The sequence below is a fragment of the Mycteria americana genome, chromosome 25 (genome assembly GCF_035582795.1).
Source record: "Mycteria americana isolate JAX WOST 10 ecotype Jacksonville Zoo and Gardens chromosome 25, USCA_MyAme_1.0, whole genome shotgun sequence".
Taxonomy (NCBI): Eukaryota; Metazoa; Chordata; class Aves; order Ciconiiformes; family Ciconiidae; genus Mycteria; species Mycteria americana.
In genome coordinates, this window is record NC_134389.1 from 2,903,946 (window position 1) to 2,923,565 (window position 19,620).

Consider the following 19,620-nt stretch of genomic DNA (forward strand, 5'->3'; position numbering starts at 1 on the left):
AGATCGTGGTCACCCAAGCAGCCCAGCCCGCTGCCATGGTCCCCCTGCACCCCCTCCCCACACAGCCTTTCCCAGGCCATGTCCCCACAGCCTCGGTGGCTTCTAGGGGACGGCTGGCAGTTTATCAGTCCAAACCGTGACTTGGCCTCAGCCAGTTACCCGAAACCCCTCGGAAACGGGAGAGTTACTGCTGGATTCTCCGTGTCTTCCCCTAGTTCTGGGCACTCGCTTTCCCTTTGCACCGTGCAAGACGCGTCAGCCCAGCTCCCGTTTCACGTCCGTGGTTCTGCGCGGAGAGCGCGGCCGTGACTGTCCCCGTCGGCGGCACACGTGCACGTGGTGATGGCCTTTCCCTGCTGCCGGGCAGCGCTTTGCGTGGGGACGCCCCGATGCGATGCACCCCAGAGCCCTCGGGAAAGCACGGCGGTGCTGAGCAGGGAGCGGAGCCCTCGCCCATGGGAGCAGCCGCGTTCCTCCCCCCTTACCTGGCCCAGGTGAGCACCTGGGTGGTGACAGGCAGCCCTGGCCACCAATGGGTGTGGAGGAGGAAGGGCTGTGGCCACCAATGGGTGCACAGGGGACAGCCCCTGCCAGCGCTGGATAAGGCCCGGAAATCCCAGTTGGCCCAGTGGGAGCGGGGCTGTGGTGCTGGGTGAGATGCGGGGCAAGGACGATGAGTACGACTACCTCTTCAAAGGTGGGTGTCCTGCCCGGCCTGTGCTGCTCTGGCCATGCCTGCAACGAGCTGTGCTCGGTCTCAGCCTGCTGCGGGTGCCGCTACCTCCGTGCAGCACCCTCGGGATGGAGCTGGAAGCCGGGGCTTCGGCTCGTACTGGGATAGAACACACAGCTCCCAGTGCTGGGGACCTGGGGGAGCTGGTCGGGGTGCTCCCCTACGCTGGGCAGAGAGGTGGTGGCTATCGGCGGTGCTGGGGGCTGAAACGCTGCCGCGGTCCGAGGGTTTGCATAGAGCTGCTCCGCGGCTGCTGGGTGCGGGTGGCTGTTTGTGGCCCTGGTGCTAATTAAAGCAGCTCGTTACTGCTGCGGGAGGAGTCTGGAGCCCTCACCTGGGTGCAGCACCCAGGGGAAGGGTGGCTGTGCCCGTGGCAGGGTGCTAGTCCCCGGGGGCTGCCCAAGGAGGCAGGGGTGGTGGGGAAAGCTGGTCCGTGCGGCACTGCGGGCGCTGTGCCGGCCCCTGAGCGGGTTTGGGTGCTCTCCTCTGGGTGGCTGGGGTGCGAGGGGCAGTTCTGGGGGCTGAGTGAGCAATGCCAAGAGGAAGAGCTGTGCTGCTCGCCTGGCCGCAGGTCAGGGAAAGGATCTGGGGCTCCGGGGTTGTCCTTCCCGGCACTGGTCACGGTGTGACCTCTCCGGTGCGCGAGGCGGGGACAGGGCTGGGCCCTTGGAGGTGCGGTGTTGGTTTTCCCGGCTGTAGGAGCTCAGCACCCCTGGGGAGCATTCCCATCCCAGCCGCCATCCCCTGCACGCACCGGGTCTCCCTGCTGTTAGCAGCTTTCCCCTTGCACCGGCTGCCGTGCCGTGGCCGGAGCGGGTGCTGGAGGAAGCCAGGGGACAGCTTGGCAACGTCACAACCTCCCGAGCGATAAAAGCCACAGAGTGAGATCAGTCGGTGGCCGGCCATGAGTCAGCCTCCCCGTGCAGCCCTGCCCGAAAGGCCCCGAGTAATTCCAGCCGCCAGCACGATGGTAGCCCCTGGCTCCTCGCACACCTCCCCTGGCCCCTGCCCAGGAAAATCCTCCTCTCTGGAGTTATTCTGGGACCTGGCGAGGGGGAAACTCTGATGCAGCTGGAGCTGGGTCGTGCCTCGGAGCGAGGCTCCTGGGCAGGAGCTCCTCCGGCTGCTGTGCCCTTTGCTTCTCGCCCAGCGCCAGCAGCGTGGCTCTGAGATGGCCCTGGCGCGTTGTCCTCCTGCGGTGCCTGTCCCTTCCCTGTGATCCTACAGAAGCCAGGGCTGAGAGCGGCTTGACGCTGGGCTCTGCGTTCCCCTCCTCCGTCTTGTGGCCATCTCTGGAGTCCTTAAAAAATAAGAGAACTCGGTTTGCAATGCAAGGTCTGTTCATCCCTCTTGACGTAGGAGCAAAGTCCAAGGGAGACGCAATGCTTAGGGGCACGGAGCTGGGCCAGCGCTCTCTGGGCTTAGATGGCTCTGCTGAGACCAGCTTCTCCCCTGGAGAAACGGTCACCGCTTGAAGCAGTGTTATCCTGATTCCCACCGAGATGGGAGCATCAGCTGCCTTCTCCTCTTGCAAAGCACCATGCAAATTCCGGCTGTGCTCACGGGAAGGCCCTGGGTGCTGCTGGAGGGGCTCGGGCTAGATGGGAAACAGCCCTGGGCACGGCTGCTCCTCGGACCCTTCCTCAGGGCCCCTGTGCGGAGCTCCAGGCTGCTTCCATTCCCACCTCTGGGGTGGGACGGGATGTGTCAAGGACGTTTCACCGGTGCTCGCAGGATGCGTGCTCTCTGCTTTAAACAGCTCGTGCTGCGTGTTCAGAGGCAGCAAGGACTGAGCCTGTCAAACGCTTTTGTGCGTGGGGTGGAGGATGCTGCTCGGGTCCCTCTTGCCCTTCAAGCTCAGGGGCGTGGGGCTGAGCATGTCCCCTCTCTGCACCGAGGTGCCCGGCGGCTGCCGCATCCCTGCCCCATCCAACCCCCTCCCTGCATCCCTGGCGTGGCGCAAAGCCCGCGGGAGCGCGAGGAGCGTGCCATGGCCGTGGGGGTCTGTGCAAGGTCAGCGTGTGCCCTGCACGGCTGGCTCTGCTCCTTCCTCCCTCCCCCAGCCTGGTTTCCTAAGGCTTTCCCATACCGATATTTTTTTTTTTTTTGCTGGCTGCAGGGATGATGCAGCACGACATGCTCGTGCCTCAGTTTCCCCTGGCTGTACTTAGTGCCGTCTCCTGGCAGCCAGGACTCTTGCAGGCATCGGCTGCGCTGCCTTCCTGTCCCCGGGCCACGGAGGTGCTTGGGGCCGGAGGCAGCCGGAGCACGGCGCTGCCGGGATAGGGGATGTGGCCGTTGAGCCGGGGGAAGTAGCAACTTCCCGTTGATTAAACACCATGCCCATATCAAAGCAGCAAGGCTCAGTAAGCGTTAACGAACCTGGCTCATTACTGGCCTGCATTTTTCTACCGGTTTGTCCAGGGTAGCCCAGGCTGTCACGGTCCTCCTGGGCCTCCCTGTAGCACGCAGCGGCTCTCGGCGCTGCACGGAGGAGCCACCCTTCCCTCTGTTGCCGGCTGCCCTGACATGGCGGTTGCCAGCAAGGTTCCGGTGCCTTCCAGCTGCCTTTGGTGACCACAGGGAGCTGCTCCGCATGCTGTTGGGCTTCATGGAGCGATGCGATTTGCTGGCTGCCGTGCAACGAGGGTTTTGGCAAGGGGGTGGCTACGTTGTTAGGGGCTTTGCATCCCAGCCCATGCAAGGGAGCCAAGTCCCTGTGAGCTGGAGCTGATGGGGAAGGGGTTATCCAGGACACACAGTGACATCCGTGGAGGATGGCGGCTGCTGAGCCTTGAACGAGCGTAGACGCGTCTTGCTGCAAAAGCCAGGCAAATCCTGCAGCGGGCTTTGCAGCCCCGGTGACGAGCGCAGGGGTATGGCATACCCCGTGGTCCTTCGCTGGTGCTGCTGCTCTGGCGTTCCGCCCAGCGTGGTCACTGGATGCTTGTGATTGCAGCCCTGCTGTCGTCGGATCCCGGTGGGGAGGAGCGTCCCCCGAGCTTGGTCCCACAAGGGCGGGCGAAGTGAAGTGGGCCACGTTCGAGTGCCCCTGGAGAATGAACAGAATCAGCAGTGGGGGAACTAAAAAAAAAAAAGGGAAAACAAAAAAAACCAAGAAACAAAAACCCAAAACCTGTTGGGTCATAAACTCAACAAACTTGATAGGGGAGCTGTGTGATAAAGCCTCCCCAGAGCCTGTTGCACCAGATTTTACAGGAACCAGTCAGATCTGGGACAGGCAGAAAATGCACTTAACTAACCCACACCCAGGGACTTTCCGGCTCATGGGCTGGACCCGTAGCAGAGGAGGAGGAGGAGGAGGAGGATGATGATGCCTTCTTTCAGACCGGGTCTTTAAGTCCTCTTGTGTCCCTCAGGGTTGGAGCTTGGGCTGGAAATAGGGCACCCAGTTCTGCTTGGCCCCTCTGGCCTGGCTGTCTCCAGGTCCTGGCTCTGGTTTTCCGCCTGGTTTGTGTCCGTAGGTGCATACGGCACCTTCCCGTCCCCGGTGCTGGGAAGGAAACCAGTCCCTGACCTGGGCAACCAGTCCCTGACCTGGGCAGGAACTTTCTTGAGGGGTATTTACAGGTAGCTGCGGTGCTGCCGGGACGAGCGGAGGCTGCTGGTCCTGCTCCCCGAGTGCAGCTTCACAGTTGCAGCCCCCTCGCCCGGCAGCTTCTCCCTGGATGAAATGGAGGTGGGGGCTGGGGTGGGGGCAGATGGGGAGATCCTCCGTCCCTGCCAGGCTGGGCTGCGGGGTTTGCCAGGTCGGTCGGCATTGCAGGATGCGACTGCCTTTGCTGGGTGTCCGGGGGGGGGCTGATGCTGTGCTTGTGCCCCCCCAGTTGTGCTCATCGGGGACTCTGGGGTGGGGAAGAGCAACCTGCTCTCACGCTTCACCCGCAATGAGTTCAACCTGGAGAGCAAGAGCACCATCGGGGTGGAGTTTGCCACAAGGAGCATCCAGGTGGACAACAAGACCGTGAAGGCTCAGATCTGGGACACGGCCGGGCAGGAGCGGTACCGGGCCATCACCTCGGCGTGAGTTTCCTTCCTCCCCACCCGTGTCCCTCAGCTGGGGCCCTGCTGTGACCCTGTCCCCTCGCTGTCCCCCAGGTACTACCGGGGGGCGGTGGGAGCTCTGCTTGTCTACGACATCGCCAAGTACCTGACGTACGAGAACGCCGAGCGCTGGCTGAAGGAGCTGCAGGACCACGCTGACGCCAACATCGTCATCATGCTGGTGGGCAACAAGAGCGACCTGCGGCACCTGCGGGCCGTGCCCACCGACGAGGCCAGGAGCTTTGCAGGTATCTCCCCCATCCCGCCCTGTCCCGTCCCATCCCGGGGCGGCTGCAGCTCATGGCACCCGCTTGAGCTCGCCCTGTCCTTGCAGAGAAGAACGGGCTGTCCTTCCTTGAGACGTCTGCTCTGGACTCCACCAACGTGGAGACGGCTTTCCACAACATCCTCTCGGGTAAGGGGCAGCCAGGAGAGGCGGGAGGGGGGAACGGAGGTGGTTTCAGACATTGTGCCCTCCCAGGACCCCGTTGGGGACGCTGGCTGTACATCTGGGGTGGGATCCTGCTCCCCTGGGTGGGGAGACGTGGGCATTTGCATCCCTTGAGCTGTGTGTTTTGGGAGGGGGCAGGTCCCCCACTGAAATATATACTTAAAGAAAATTTTTTTCCCTTCTCCTCTCTCTCTGCTGGCAGAGATCTACCGCATCGTGTCGCAGAGGCAGATCACTGGGCAGCCGGAGTCGGAGTTTGGCCCCACCACGAGCATCGAGCCCATCCGGGTGCTGCCCACGCAGCAGGAGGGCAGGCAGGCACCCTGCTGCCAGAACATCTGAGCCCCCTGGGGTGCCCCCACCCTGACACCCCCCACCACCACCCACCACACGGTGGCATCGCGTTTCTCGCCCTCTACCTCTGCTCGCTGCAGCTCCCCACATCAGGGCGGGCCGGTGGCTGCTTCTCCACGACTGCTCTTGTGTGCACCATCATGCTGCCTGTGTGCTCCTCTCCCTGTGTTTATGTAGGACCTGCACAAATAGGGGGGGGGGGGGGAGCATCAGGGTCTCTCCCCTCTCTCCCCATGGTTTGGGACGTGCCATCCCCTTGTGTCCCTGCTTCCTCTGGCCCTGGAGGCAGAGGCACTGGGTGACTCAGGGTGGCACTGAACAAGCCCAAACATTGCGACTCCGTTGTTTGGCACCACATTTCTGTGGCACCCCTGGGTGCAGCCCTTCCGGGCAGGGTGCAGAGGGGGACGCTGGGTGCACCCTTCTCTTGCCTGGTGAAGCGAGCAGCAGCACAGCCGGTCGCACCCAGCCCTGCCCCTTGCACACCAAGGGCTGGGCGTACCTCTGGGTGCTGCCGGGGCAGCTGCGGGACACCCCAGGGTGGGGTGCGGGAGGTGACACCCCACTCATGCCTGGAAGGAGCCGGTTTTTCACGCTGTGAGCCCCTCGGGCGTGCCTGCGGCACAGCCCCAGCGAAGGGAAAAGCTGCACCTCTCCCACTGCTGCCCCAGCCCAGGGCGATGGAGCAGTGACCGGGGGGGGGGGGGACAAATCCTTTGGGGGAGCCCTGAGGAGGGGACAAGGGGGTCCTGGGGCTCTGGTGGGGTGAGGATGGGGTGCTGAGGGTGGGCACCTGGTCCCTCCCCACACCCCCCTGTGTGGTGGCTGGTGCCAGCGCACGGGGACCCTCGGCTCTGGCCTGCGGGGAGCCTCCGGCGTGACCTGAACCTGCTCCGCCCGAGGGTTTTGCCACTCGTGGCTGGGGGCCGGTGACAGCGTGGCCCGGCCCGGGGACACGGCTGCCACTAGATGGAGCGGCTGCTGCACCTACGGGGGGACAGTGGCCCCGTTCCCCTGCCTGGGGGACAGCGGGAACCTCCCAGGGCAAACATCGCCCAAGGTGCTGGGACAGACTGGCCTGAGCCCAGTGCCGCTGTCAGGGGGTGACTGGCAGGTGTCAATCAAGAGGGGTGCAGGCACTGCGGTGGCCTTCCTGGGAGAGCCTGTCCCTTCCCATTAACCCCGGCACCGGGAGCGTGTCCCCCATCGCAGCACGGGGTGCTCTCCGTCTCTCCATGGCTGCCCCGGGTCACCCCATCTCCCTTGGCTGCGTCGGCAGGATCTGTGCCAGGGTCCTGCCTCGGGGCTCGATTTATCTATGAAACAGGAATTTGGGCAAAATCCCCAAATAAAGTTGCTGCTGGAGGCTCTTTCTCTCTCTGCCAGGGTCCTTCCTTGAGGCCGGGAACTGTGCCGAGCTCTGGCCCCGCGCCTCTGCCCGCTTGGGCGCAGAGCAGCTGGGCAGCATCCCCAAGCGATGAAGGGCGCGAGAGGCGAGGAAGAGGAGGAGGAGGAGGAGGAGGAGGAGGAGGAGGAGGGAGGAAGGTGTGACTGTAGCCTGGGCAAGGGGGTGTCTTGCTGGGAGGCTGGAGGGGAGAGCTTGAAATTCAGGCTCAGAGGGGCAGGTTGGATCCCGCTGCCGTGGCACGGGGGAGCGTGGGGGTGCACGAACCGGGCGCAGAAATGGCTGCGTCGCGTGGGTGCCAGCCCCCGTCTGGGTTGAGGTTGCCCCTTTTTTTCCAACCGACAGCGCGCCCGCCCCAGCCCTGGCAGCATCTTCACCTTGGCTTGGGCCATCCCGGTGCAACGTGTCCCCGCGCCACAGCGCTTCTCTGTCCCAGCGGCAGCCTCATCCCTGAGCTGGCCAGACCATCCTTGGCCGCATCCTGTTTGTGTCTGACCGTGGCCGGAGGCTGTCCCCAGGTGAGTGACAGTTATTATGCCACCCAGCCGGACTCTGCCCCGTGCCCACACCAGCTGGGAGAGACCAGCCGGCGAGCTGCCAAGCGCCATGCCCTCCCGCACCACCATCTGCCCGCACCGAAACGCCGTGCCAAGAGGTGATGTCAGCCCCGACGCCAGGCAAGGTGGGTGCGCGGGGGAAGGATGCTGCCCCCGGCTCCGCAAAGGGCCGGGGCTTGAGCCAAGCATCCCTCGGGGCTCGCTGCCGTCAGACGTGCCATCCGGCCAGGCACTGGCACCGACACGCGGGACGATGAGCTCATTTAGGCTCACGGAGACACTTTCAGGCTCGGCAGCTCAGTTTCGTTCCAGGTTTTCCAGCTTTTACACGATCGCTGCTGGAATGAAGCAGTGGGAAGGGTGAAACAAGGCACAGGTTTGCACACAAGGCTCCCGGGCACGGGACCTTGCCGCCAGCAGGACTGGGAACAGCAGCTGGTGCAAGGGAGCTGCTAGTCTTGTAAATTAAACTCCTTTGCTCTAATTAACCCCGAGAAGTGTTGCGAAGGGCGGGAGAGACCCGTGACGGGTGGTAGAAGGAGGTTAGGGCCCCGCCGCCCCTGGAGCTCAGCCCGGCCAGGGGCCCGTTCCCAACCACCGCTCCCGGACCCCCTCCTAAAGCGTGAACAGACAGAAACCAAGAGCAGACACCAAGTTTCTTAAGTAATAATACTTTAATAAAATTAAGTTCTTAATGTAATTTAGCACATTTAATACATTAACCCTTTCCCTTCTTTGTTTTCTACAAGTTGTGCAACATCATTATTTTAATTTTTTATTTTATTTTAATTTTTTTCCTTCTCCCCTTATACTATACGCCTCAAAACTCAGACAACGAGCCTAACTCTACTTCTATGTTCGGTTATATCTCTCTCTCAGGCCTTTATTTTTGCGTAACGCCGGAGAGATGAAAATACCTGGATGGAACATGTGATCGGTTTCCAATAGTAACAATCCCGACTACAGGTTTCCTATGACGTTAAAAGAAAAGAAAAGAAAAAGGGAAAAAAAAAAAAAGCAAACACAACATAATAGGGAATGGACTTTAAATGGAAGGGCCACACAGTCAGGATGGCCAGGCTAACACCGGGCAACTCTGTGGCTGGCTGGCTCAGCGCGAGGTTGGTAGTACCGTGGAGTAGGACCGTGCGATAGCACCCGGATCCGTGGGAAAGCGGATACACACAAACTTGTACAGCGTTTTTCAGCGAGGACGAGAGAAAGCTAAAGTGGTACCGGTCAAGCAAAAGCCATGAAGGGCTGGCGGAGGGCTGCGCTCCCCTGGAAGCCGCTGCTGCTGCGTGGGTTTTGCCGAGATCGGCCGCTGCTGGTGCCCAGTGGCTTGGGTTTCCTTTTAGCTCATTTCTTACATGGGAAATCCCACCGGAGCGGCTTTGCCAGAGTCCCGACGGCAGCAAGCTGGAGCCTGGATCTCTTTGATACTGGGGCAGAGCCGGAGGAAATCCTCTGCAGCCCCAAAGGCTCCCGACCGGCCACGCAGCTGGATGCCCGGGGGCTGCTCGGGGGGATTTCCCTGGCTCGCCTGGGGCTGGGATCAGAGCCGGCTCCGTGGCACGGCAGCACGACCGGGCTCTGCAGCGGCCATGGCTCCAACAGACCTGCTAGCGTGGGATCCGTCAGCGCTCGTGCCCGCTGCCTTTCATGTTTGCTTAACGCTGCTTTTAACCCAGGAGCAAATCCTCAATTGCAAAACAGGATCTGGCCCCTGATTTTTTTTTTTTTCCCCTTTTTTATGATTATCTTGAACAGAATTCATAAGGAAAAAGGAAAAAAAAAAAAGTGCTGATTGTTTCACAGACGAGCAGGCGTGAAACTTGCTTCACGAGCAAAGCAGCCTGCGACCGTGTCTCTCCGTCCCAGCTCCTGGGAGCCGAGATAAGATCTCTGCGGCCACGAAGCGCTGCTCTGTCTCGCCGCTCCGTTTCTCTGCGAGTTGTTTCAAAAGCATCATCGCAAGACCAGAAAACACATTCTGCCATCAGCTGCCTGGTAAACTGGTGCCACCGTTGGAGGGTGACTTCGTTTTTTATCCCCGCGCAGACAGGAGTGGAACAACTCCAGATTTTACGTTAGTGTCACTTTACCGGGGGTGACTTTCAATTTGCTCCATTAGCAGCCCTGAAGCCACGCTGGAGGGGATCCAGCGGTAACGCCGCAGCCTGCCAGGGCTGAAGCGACTTCAGATTCCAGTAGAGTAACCCCATTGAAACGGGTGAGTTACACGGGAGTAAAGGCAGGAGCTGCCCGACCTCCACCGTCTCCAGCCGGCACGGCACGGGCAAAACCGAAGTCAGCCCAGCTCAATTATGGCTGAATTTTCCACCGGGTCAACTGATAGCAGAACGTGACTTGGAGTTTCTACAGTATGTGAAAACCCACAATAAAATACAGAGATTGCTCCCTAACATCCTAGAAAGGTTTTTGGAAGAACCAGCCCATCCTGGCTCTGCTCCTGCCGGTGCTGACACCAAGGAAACCTTGCTGCGGGCTGGGCAGAGGCAGGATGGGGCCCCACTATCAGTATACAAGTTACTATAAAGTGCATCCACTCTCCAGTCCAGGGCATCACTGTACAATGTCAATCACTGACTCTTCTTCAAGTATCAAAACCAAAAAATGAGGTAAAATAAAAATGAAAGAGCAAACAGGCCGCCTCGCCGCCCCTGCAGGGAAGGACCAGGCGCTTGATTCCACCAAGCACGAACCCCTCCGAAAGCGCGGGAGACATCGTGCCCTGCTTTCCGAAACCTCCCCGGCGTGCCGGGGAGGGTCCCGTGGAGTGATCTCAGATTCACAGTGCTATACGCAGAAACCGAATGAGAACTGTCTTCGCTTCCTGTCCTAACCTATTGCATGGCTTTGCTGAATGAATGCTGGTAAGCCGCTGCCTCGTCCCACCCCAGAAGCAGGCGCGCCGTCCGCGGGCAAGGGAGCGAGGGGCAGCCGCTGCGTTTCTCGAAGGCTTTGGGATCCTTGTGGGTGCTCCTGAACTGCAAGACATCCCTGGGTTCGCTACGGCTGAGCCACGACACAGAGGATAGGAGCAAAAGCTAAACCCAGAGGTAACCACCTTTCAAGAGTGTTTTCTTTGCAACGCTCTGCTTCTCTAATAATAACGGAGTTGACGCTAGGTCATTTCTTTTCGAGTTATATCGTGTAAACGGTGATTTTGGTGCAGCGAAAAGCGGTCACCAACGCTCCGGAGCAAAGTGCTGGCCTGGCTCTGAAACGTAAGGACCGGGGTTTAACCAAGCTGGCCGGGTGCACGGGGCGCATCCTGCCCCACCGCCAGTGCCAGGGCTGTGCTCCCCTGCCCCGAAGTGCCCAAAGCGGATCTGCCGTCAGCAGAAAGGTTCCCCTCTGGGCGAACGGACCCGCCGTCCGGCCTTCGCACCTGAACACTGGTCCGCCAGCTCGGGAAGCCGTTCACTCCCGCTCTCGGCACTGCAAGGACTCGGGCGTCCGGCCGCAGAGCCCGACGCGCGGCACCAGCCGAAAACAGCCTCCAGCCTCCTCCCTTGCTTTCGCAGCCGAAAACCGGGAGCTCGCCACGAACGTCACCCTCCCGAGAGCAGGACGGCGCGGAGGCGGCTGTCAGGAAGCAAAGCTGCGGGCTCAGGGACGCCGTGGCCCGGCACAGCCGCGGGAAGGACCTCCCAGAGCAGCCGAGCCTTTTGCAAACGTTTCACCCGCGGCTCCGGCACTCGAACCCGATGATTTGAGGCTGAGCATCCGGCACAGAAAAAAAACCCACCCAACAAGTCAAATCCGGCATCCTGAAAGACGCCAGCTGCTAAACAAGCGAGCTCATCCCAAGGCGCGCATCGTCTCCCTGGTGCAATGCTTCCTCACTGGGTCGAGATATAACCAAAAAAATTAAAAAAAAAAAAAAAACTAAAAAAAGGGAACAAACCAACCCTAATGTCCTATGTCTACTGCCCGGCTCCGAGGGCAGAAAGCCTAACTCACGGCCCCGCAGCGGACACGCCAGAGGAGCCCCGCGCCTTCGCACCAGCACCTCGCTGCCTTCGAGCTCTGTCCGTCACGTTAGAGGGGAGTTAATCCAATTTTCCTTTCCTTCGCCTTCCCACCCAGGAACGGTCCCACCCGCCCATCCCGGGGACCTTCCAACAAACACCTTCGGTGCTTGGAGAAGTTCAAAAAGCAAGAACAGCACAAGAAAAGTAACAGCAACTTTTAACGTTTCTTTTTCTGAAATTTCATGCTCCAGGCCCGAGGCTGGAGGTCAGAATAAGGCAAAACTAACGGCCTAAAACTTCCTTATTTTGTTCAGTGACCAGCCAAATCTTTATATTTTTATTAAAAAAGCAACATAAAAACCCAAACGTATCTTTTTAAAAAAATACATATTATTAGATCCCTTTTTTTTTTTTTTTTTTCCCCTCTATAAAAATAACTTCAGGACTTTGATTGACAGAAGGTACCAGTCGGTGGTCTGCTATTTTGTTAGGCTTTCGTTCGTTTATTTGTTTGCTTCAGAAAAATAGTACCAAAAAAAGATGGAATTTCTGGGGAAGTTAAAAATGATAGCTGATCTTGTTTACAAGTTTATTTTACATTCTGCTCTGTCTGGGATCACTTGGATCTACTATAGATTAAACAATATGGATAGCATCTACTATTTGAACTAGTTAATTTTATTTTAATCTTTACTCTAGGATTATATGAAATAAATTTGACTGTTTATTATTATTAACTTTTTTTTAATACGCATCAACTCAAACTTTTCTTTTTTTTTTTTTTTCTTCTCCTTTTTGGTTAAAAACAAACAAACAAACAAACAAAAAAATCTCATTTTAAAAATGCTTCTTTGAAAGGCAACAGAGCAGAAGCATCCCCCCCCCCCCCAGCTTCCTGCTGCTTTGGGAAGGGGAGCGGGACAAGGGCTGGCTTCGTGGGGGAGGCATGGGACCCTCCGCGCTCCCCAGCCCCCGGGGAGGTCGAGGCCGCAAAGCAGCTCCTCGGGCCGGGAACCTGCAAAACGCTCGAGGGCTGCGGCTGAAGCTAAGCGCACGCTTAAGTGCTTTCCTGGATTAAAGCACGTGCTTTGCAAGCTCAGAGCCTCCCAGGCTAAGAAGGGGGCACGCCGCTCGCTCCGGGCTGGCCTTACGTTAGTTGTCTTGCACGAGACGTGCCCGTGCTGGCTCGGGGGGGAGCAGGAAGGGTAACATTTACCGAGCTCGGACGGGTCGGAGCTGGGCAGGGGCTCTGCACAAGCTGTCGCGTCCCCTGGCTGCTCGGAGCACCAGGTACAAGCCCAAAGCAGCTGCGGGAGGGCACCGGTCCTGCGCAAGCCCTTATGTCCAAAAGGACGACGGTGGATGTTTGCAAGGTCAGGTCTGGCCTGAACGCTGGGGACAAAATACTCCTGTCCTCGCAGCCCGCTCAGCTGCAGAAAGAAAGGGAGCCAAAGCCCGAAGGGAGGCAACGGACGGCAACCACCACCCTCGTCCGCAGAGCAGCCCTGCGAGCATGCTCCCGGCCCGGTGGCTGTTGGTCCCTCCCGTCAAGGCTGCGGGAAGGACCATAAATCCTCTCGCCTCCGACAAGAAGCAGGTTTATACAGAGCTCTCCGAAACCCTGCTGCGAACCGAATCAATGGCAAAACTCTCTACCGGCTCCCCGGGACAGGAGAGGGCTCGTTGTAGTGCTGGTAGGAAAACGAGCAGGAGGAGGGCTGAAGAGGTGAGTAACCAAAAAGCTTGGTGAGCTTTTTGGTTAAAAAGCTTGGCGAGCTTTGGAAGAGGTGAGTAACCGAAAAGCAAAGCGCTTTCGGAGAGCATCCAGCCTCCTCCCAAGCCCCCGCCCTCCCCAAAGAAATCTCAGCGAGAGCAAACCTTCATCACCCAGCGCCCGCCCTGGGCGGCGGGTCGGAGCCGGACCCCGGCGAGCCCGCGGGCGCCAGGGATGCGCTGAAGCGCTTTGCCGCAGCGGGGCCGGGGCTCGCCGGGGACCGGCGCTGGGCGACGCCGCCGAAAGAGCCCGCGCGCCGGGCTGGAGGGTTGCTGCAGCCAGGGCCCGATCCCGCAAAGACGTTTCGGCGTGCTCAGACCTCGACCCCTCGCAAAGGGACTCGCTGGGCAGAGCAACCACAGGACGGGGGCTTCGAAACGACCGCACGGGCTTTGATTCATAGTGGTTTTTTCTCTTCTACTTCTCTGGTTTTTAATTACCTTTTTTCTTTTTTTTTTTTTTTTTTTTTTAATACATCCAACTGTGTTAATTTCTTATTTCTGGAAAGGGCTATCTGCACCATAACTATCACCTTTTACATACACACACGCACACACAAAAAAGGAAACATATATTAAAAACACTTTTTAAGCAATACTCTGGATACAAATGTATTTTTTAACCTACATATATTCTAAACCTTCTAAACTTTTAAGGATCACTTTATCATAAAATAAAATATCCTTTTTTCTTATAATAAATTACCTAATAAAAAGTATTTTTATTAGCCCAGTTCCTTGCTACATTTACATGTAATAAATGCATTTATTAAAATAGAATATTAAATTATAAAGAAATGTTCTAATTTTAAAATCTTAGTCTTTTTTTCCCTCCTCTCTCTCTCTTTAAAAAACACCAGTAAATGCATCAAAATAAACCCTTCAAATACCAAATAAACAGGTTGGAGCATTTTGATTTAAGAGGTTCACAATATTAACAGTCTGAGCCTTTGTACGTATGGAGATTATTTTTTTTTTTAAGAAAGAAAGAAAAGAGAAAAAAATAATAGATATCCCTCCAGCTGAAAAATACTTTTGCAAATGGGAGCTAGGACAAGATATTTTTATAGTATCTCCTCATTAAATATAAATCCAATTTTGGTTCTTTTTTTTTCTTTTGTTATGTATTATAATACATACTATTCTCTATATAATTTATGTCGATGAGGATGACATCACAGCATGATATTACTTTATCCCTCCGTTTCCCTTTGTTATGTTTCGTCACCCTCTCCCCCGCATCGTCCCTTCTCCAGGAGTCCCTGTCCCCGCCGCGGCAGCTTGCAAACACCGGCCGAAGACGCAGCGGGTTTCGGGGGACGCGGCAGAGCAGCGCAGGCATCACCCCGAAACTCCCCTGCCGAGCACCCCGCTGCCACCCGTCCGCTCCCCGGTCACATCTCCCCGCCGTGCCAGGAGCGGGGAGCCCCCGCTCCCACGGCCCCGACGCCGTCTCGGCTCTGCCCGGGAGGTCACGTCCAGGAGGAAAGTTTGCAGGATGAGCCCCAAATTCAGCAAAGCACCGAAGCCCCCGCTCCTCGGTTTCAGCAAGCGCCGAAGTCGGCTGCAGTTTGGCGAAGCACACGCGTAAATCCCAGCGGCGCGCTGAACTGGGGCGTCTGGCACCAGGTCAGTCCCATTTGCTAGGTCCACTCCACCCCCCCACGGGTCTGATCCTGCCTGGACCTGGAAGCCTCCTGCTAACAGCTCAGCACCTTCCAATGCAGCTATGCTCCGAGCCCCCCGGGTTTTTGGGGACCTGCCCTCTGTCCCACCGCTCGCGCCGTTGGAGGCTGTGCCGCCTGCCTCGCAAAAGCACCCCGACGCGGCTCAGCCCTGCAGCAGGATGAGCGCCCGGGGGAGACGGCCACCGGCATTCATCCGGGCACGGCAAGTCACAGTCGGGTCCTCAGCCGGGTCCCCACCTCGGCTCCACCATCCCCACCGGCCAACGGAAAACCAGCAGCGTCCATTGCATTGGGCCACCCGCGAGGTCCCATCCTGCAAGCACGGATGCTTTGCTTTACCGCTGCCGGGAGCCGGCCCGATTTTGGCGGGCCACTCACTAGCCGTAAAGTTAAGCCCCCGTGTGATTTGCAGGATGGGGGTCTTGAGGACCAGGCTCCCTGCAAGGGTTTTGCTGCTCCTAAACCAGAGGGAGGGAGAGCCGGGCGGCTCGGCGAGACCCGGCTTCGTGTGCCGGGTGCCAGCGCCACGTGCCTCCCTCCCTCCCCGGGGCGCGAGTAGGGTGCCGATATCAATTTAGCACCCCGGATGGGTTATCCCCCAGAGTCCTGGGAGAGACGGTTAGGGCGGTTGAAGGTAGCGAGGTTTCGCCTCGCTGGTTTACGCTGCTATTGCAAGGTCGGTCACCAAAGGCAGCCCCGCGGGGCGGGAGGGAAGGAGGAAAGCGGACGCGCGCGGCGCGCGGGGGCTCGGACCTTGCTGCAGAGAAGGGCAGGGTGCAGGGAGGAGGGGTCTGTCTTTAGTTAACGTTATTGCTGGTGAATTAGACCAACAAGCCATTTTTAGTCACCTATCAAGGAAGATACAAGTCAGAGCAAATAGTTAAGGTCATGGGCATTTTTCTTGTTTTTTGTTTTTATTTTTTTTTTTTTAAGATTTTTATATATATACATATATTTAAAAAGAGAGAAAAAAAAAAAAAAAAAAGTTACGCAAATTTGTTGCTTAAGCCCCGCGACCGGGCTCCCCTAGGATGCTAACAGGCAGGGCCCGGGGCTGCCCCTCTCCGGGCGCCCGTGTCGGGCCGGGGAGCGGCGGGGGCCGCAGCTCTCCCGCACTGCCCGAGCCCCCCGTGCAGCCCCGTCTCGGGCCAGAGGTAGCTCTCGGTGCGTTTACAGCGCCTGTTTTTCTTTCTTCCGAAGTTGCTACATCAAAATATGGAGTCGGTGAGGGTACGGGGGAAAGCAGGGGAAAAGGAGAAATCAAAATAAAACAGGGGCCGAAATACTTCTATTCATTTTAAACTAGAACTGCTACATCAAGCTTTCTTTTAATATATATGTATATGTATATATATATGTATATATATATATATATAAAGGTTATTGGAACTGAAGATTTTATTAAAGGCCAACTTGGAGACTTGAGGAGGAACCTCGTCTGCAGAGAGGGGCAGACGTGCCGCTGCCTGGACAGACGGACAGCCCCCCTCCGGTTCCGATCAGCAAGCATGGACGTTTGTTTGGGTCATTACTCCTTTTTTTTTATTATTTTTCCTTTTTTTTTTTTAAAAAGAAAGGTTTTTTTTTTTTTCTCTAACATTTTTCAGCATGCAGGAGGCTTTTACATCGTTTTTCGCTTGTTAAGGTAAGGGAGGAGATAAAAGGAGCAGACAAGAGCCCCCCGGACCTTCCCCCCTCCCCACTCCCTAGGGTCAGTGCTAGAATAGGTCCCCCCCACCCCAGGTCCCCGACACGGGTGTCTCCTTCCCCCCTCCCCGCTCCCACCCACCTCTTCACAACCTGGCATCAAATAAAGACATTGATCAAAAACTTGCTCACATTACCACGAACAGACTTCACTCAGCCAAGAACGACTAGTCAACTCAACTAACATATCGGCCCCGGGGGACTCGGCCAGGGAAGCATTTGCCGTTGCAGTTTCCAGCTAAATCCCCTCCATTACCAACACGAACATTTCCGAACGCCCCTTCGAAGGGTGGTTGGATCCCCCCTCCCCGCCCGCCCCCGCCCGCCCCCACAACCCAGTTCTTGCCCCAACCACTCTCTCGACATCAGCGGGAGAATTTTGCACAATGAACGGTTAAAAATACAACCCTGGGGTGGGGGGACGGGACGGGACATGACGGAGGAGGTGGTGCGCCTGGGGAGGGGAGAGGTTACCGCCCGAGAACAGAAACGTTCCCCCTCTCCCTTCCCCTTCTTTTACTGGGACCAAACCGAAGCCAGATTTTGAACGAGAACTGGGCCAGTTTTAGAAAGGATGTGGCCAGAGCCGGCCGGGGCTCTGAAGCCTTTGCCGAGGCCACGCTTCCACGGGGGATGGCTTTCACATCTGTGCCCTGGGACAGCACCGGGCCGTGGAGGCTTTGGGAGTCCGGCCGGAGCAGGGCTGGCCAGCACCCCCAGCCCTCCGTCGCCCCACGGCTCCCACACGGCACCCACACCGGCGGGTCCAAAACGCGGCGCCTTCCCCTGGGAAGCGCTCGCATCCCGACCCGGTCCCGGCGCAAACGGCTGTGCACACCACAGGGCCGGGAGAACCGAGCGGCCGGAGATTTCTTAAAGCTTTGGGGAGGAGGTGAGTACAAATTCGACCCGACAGTGTCCCTTTAGCACAGCTTTTTTTTTTTCTTTTTTTTTTTTTTTCCACTTTTTCCAAAACATCAGCATCCACTACAGAGCCTAGGAACGTCGTCCACCCCTCCATCTACCTCTTGCCCCTACGTAATATTTTACCGTTGATGCAAAATGGTGGAGGCACATCATTTCACGCCCCTCCACCCGATATCTGAAGATCGAAAGTGGATCTTTATCGACGCAGAGCACCGGAGCAGCCTGCCCCGAGAGTGGCAAGCTCAGCCTCTCCTCCGGTGGCCGAGGATGGCTCGAGCAGACCATACCGGGGTGGAGGCAGCAACCGGGAGCAAGCGGCAGCAAACTGAGCAGAAGAGGGGATGTTCCCAGGAACATTATTACGATGAAAATAAAGTCTCCTGTAACTGAAGGGAAACAAAAAATCTCAGGCGATTTTTGTTTTGTTTTGTTTTTGTTTGTTTTTTTTTTTTTTTTTTTGCTGTAGAACTGCCTCTGCCAAGTTGTGAAACTTGTTGGTTCAGTTCTAAATCAGGGTCCAGGATCTGTGAGCAGAAGTCGAGGGGTAGGAAACGGGGAAGCGGTGGTGGTGGGAGAAAAATTATATATATATAATTGTATATACACATATATATATATATAGGTGCTTGATGAGTTAAGTGCCTATATATATATATACACATATATTTATAGCTAGGTATATGGTACTTGATAGGTTAATCCAACACACATCTTTACCATCACAGCATTTTGGCATCCAGAGACTGGTTCCACAAACCTGGTGATGTTAAGACGCTGGCTTGCATCTTGTGTGCATTGGCACGGAAGCCAGATTCGAAGCCCATCCTCTCCCACTTCCCAATGGTTTAAAAAGTATCTGATTTAACAAAACCAGGAGTCTCGAAATGATTAAAGGATGTTCAACAAGGCAATTTTTTTTTTGTTTTGTTTCATTCTGAAAAAAATATAATATATAAAAGTGGCCAACCTCAGGAAGATCCAGGTAAAGGACAGCTGAAGAGGTTTTGGTCCATAAAGAAATACTTTTTCTTCTTTTTTTTTTTCCCCCACTCGGTTTTGGGTAACAAAAGTTTTGGTCCAGTTTAAAAACGACGACAACAAAATTATATATATAAACTCGGGGTTTTTTTGCTTTCTGTTGGGATGCATGTTGGTTTCATATGGGCTCATTGCCTGTATTGCATGATCGTCTTTCTTAGGTTTTGGTGCGATATATATATTTTTTAAGAAAAGAAAAGCACAATGTTATGTGTGTGCGTGCGTGTGCGCGTGCGCATGCGTGTTGGGTGTAGCTGCAGCTGGCATCACTTGGAAAAAAGGATGAAGAGTGAACTACGGAAACGCGGAAGTCGATACACTCCCCCCATGGATGGGAACTCAGGACTGCTTTTGAAATACCCTGTTAGTGACTCCTGATTCGTCTGATGAACAAATCCCTGCTCGGATAAGGAAAAAAAGAACAAAGTTCCAGACTCCACGGTGGCTCAGAATAATAAAATAAATGCTCATCGCCCAGTGTGATTCCAATAGGTTCTTCCAAACCTTCTTCAGTTTCACCGGCGTCATTTTTATTTCTTCATCTTCTTTTTTTTTGATTTTCTTTTTTTTGTGGTTTTTTGTTTGGTTTTTTTTTAGAAAAAAAGGAAAACAATAAAAGTTCTTTAGCTGCTGTGGTTTTTTTTTTTTTTGTTTAAATCTTTGAGGTAATACAGTTGTGCCCTCGTTCTAACAGGTTCCCAGAGGTTGATGGTTTCTTTTTTGTTTTTCTAAATCCCCGTCATCCGTTTTCCTTTCTTTCTATTTGTTTCTTTCTGAGCTCCCAGTTGGGCTGACATCCCTGGGGGGGAGGAGAGTAGGGGCTTCAGACCAAGATGAAGATTGAACGTGGCTGGAGAAGAAAGGCTGGCAGGGCCCTCCCCGCGTCCCTGCTCCCTTCCCCGTCCGATCGAGATGGCCTGG

At 56.3% G+C, this 19,620-nt stretch overlaps 1 protein-coding gene across 1 annotated transcript; it reads left to right on the forward strand.

Annotated features, from left to right (window-relative positions):
* The first annotated feature begins 2,723 nt into the window (after positions 1-2,723).
* On the forward strand, positions 2,724-5,591 carry LOC142420738 (ras-related protein Rab-11A-like). Its single transcript, XM_075524951.1, has 8 exons — positions 2,724-2,746; positions 3,158-3,452; positions 3,693-3,808; positions 4,412-4,503; positions 4,582-4,777; positions 4,853-5,046; positions 5,133-5,213; positions 5,452-5,591. The coding sequence occupies exons 1-8, from the start codon at positions 2,724-2,726 to the stop codon at positions 5,589-5,591; spliced, it is 1,137 nt and encodes a 378-aa protein (XP_075381066.1).
* The last annotated feature ends 14,029 nt before the right edge of the window (positions 5,592-19,620 follow it).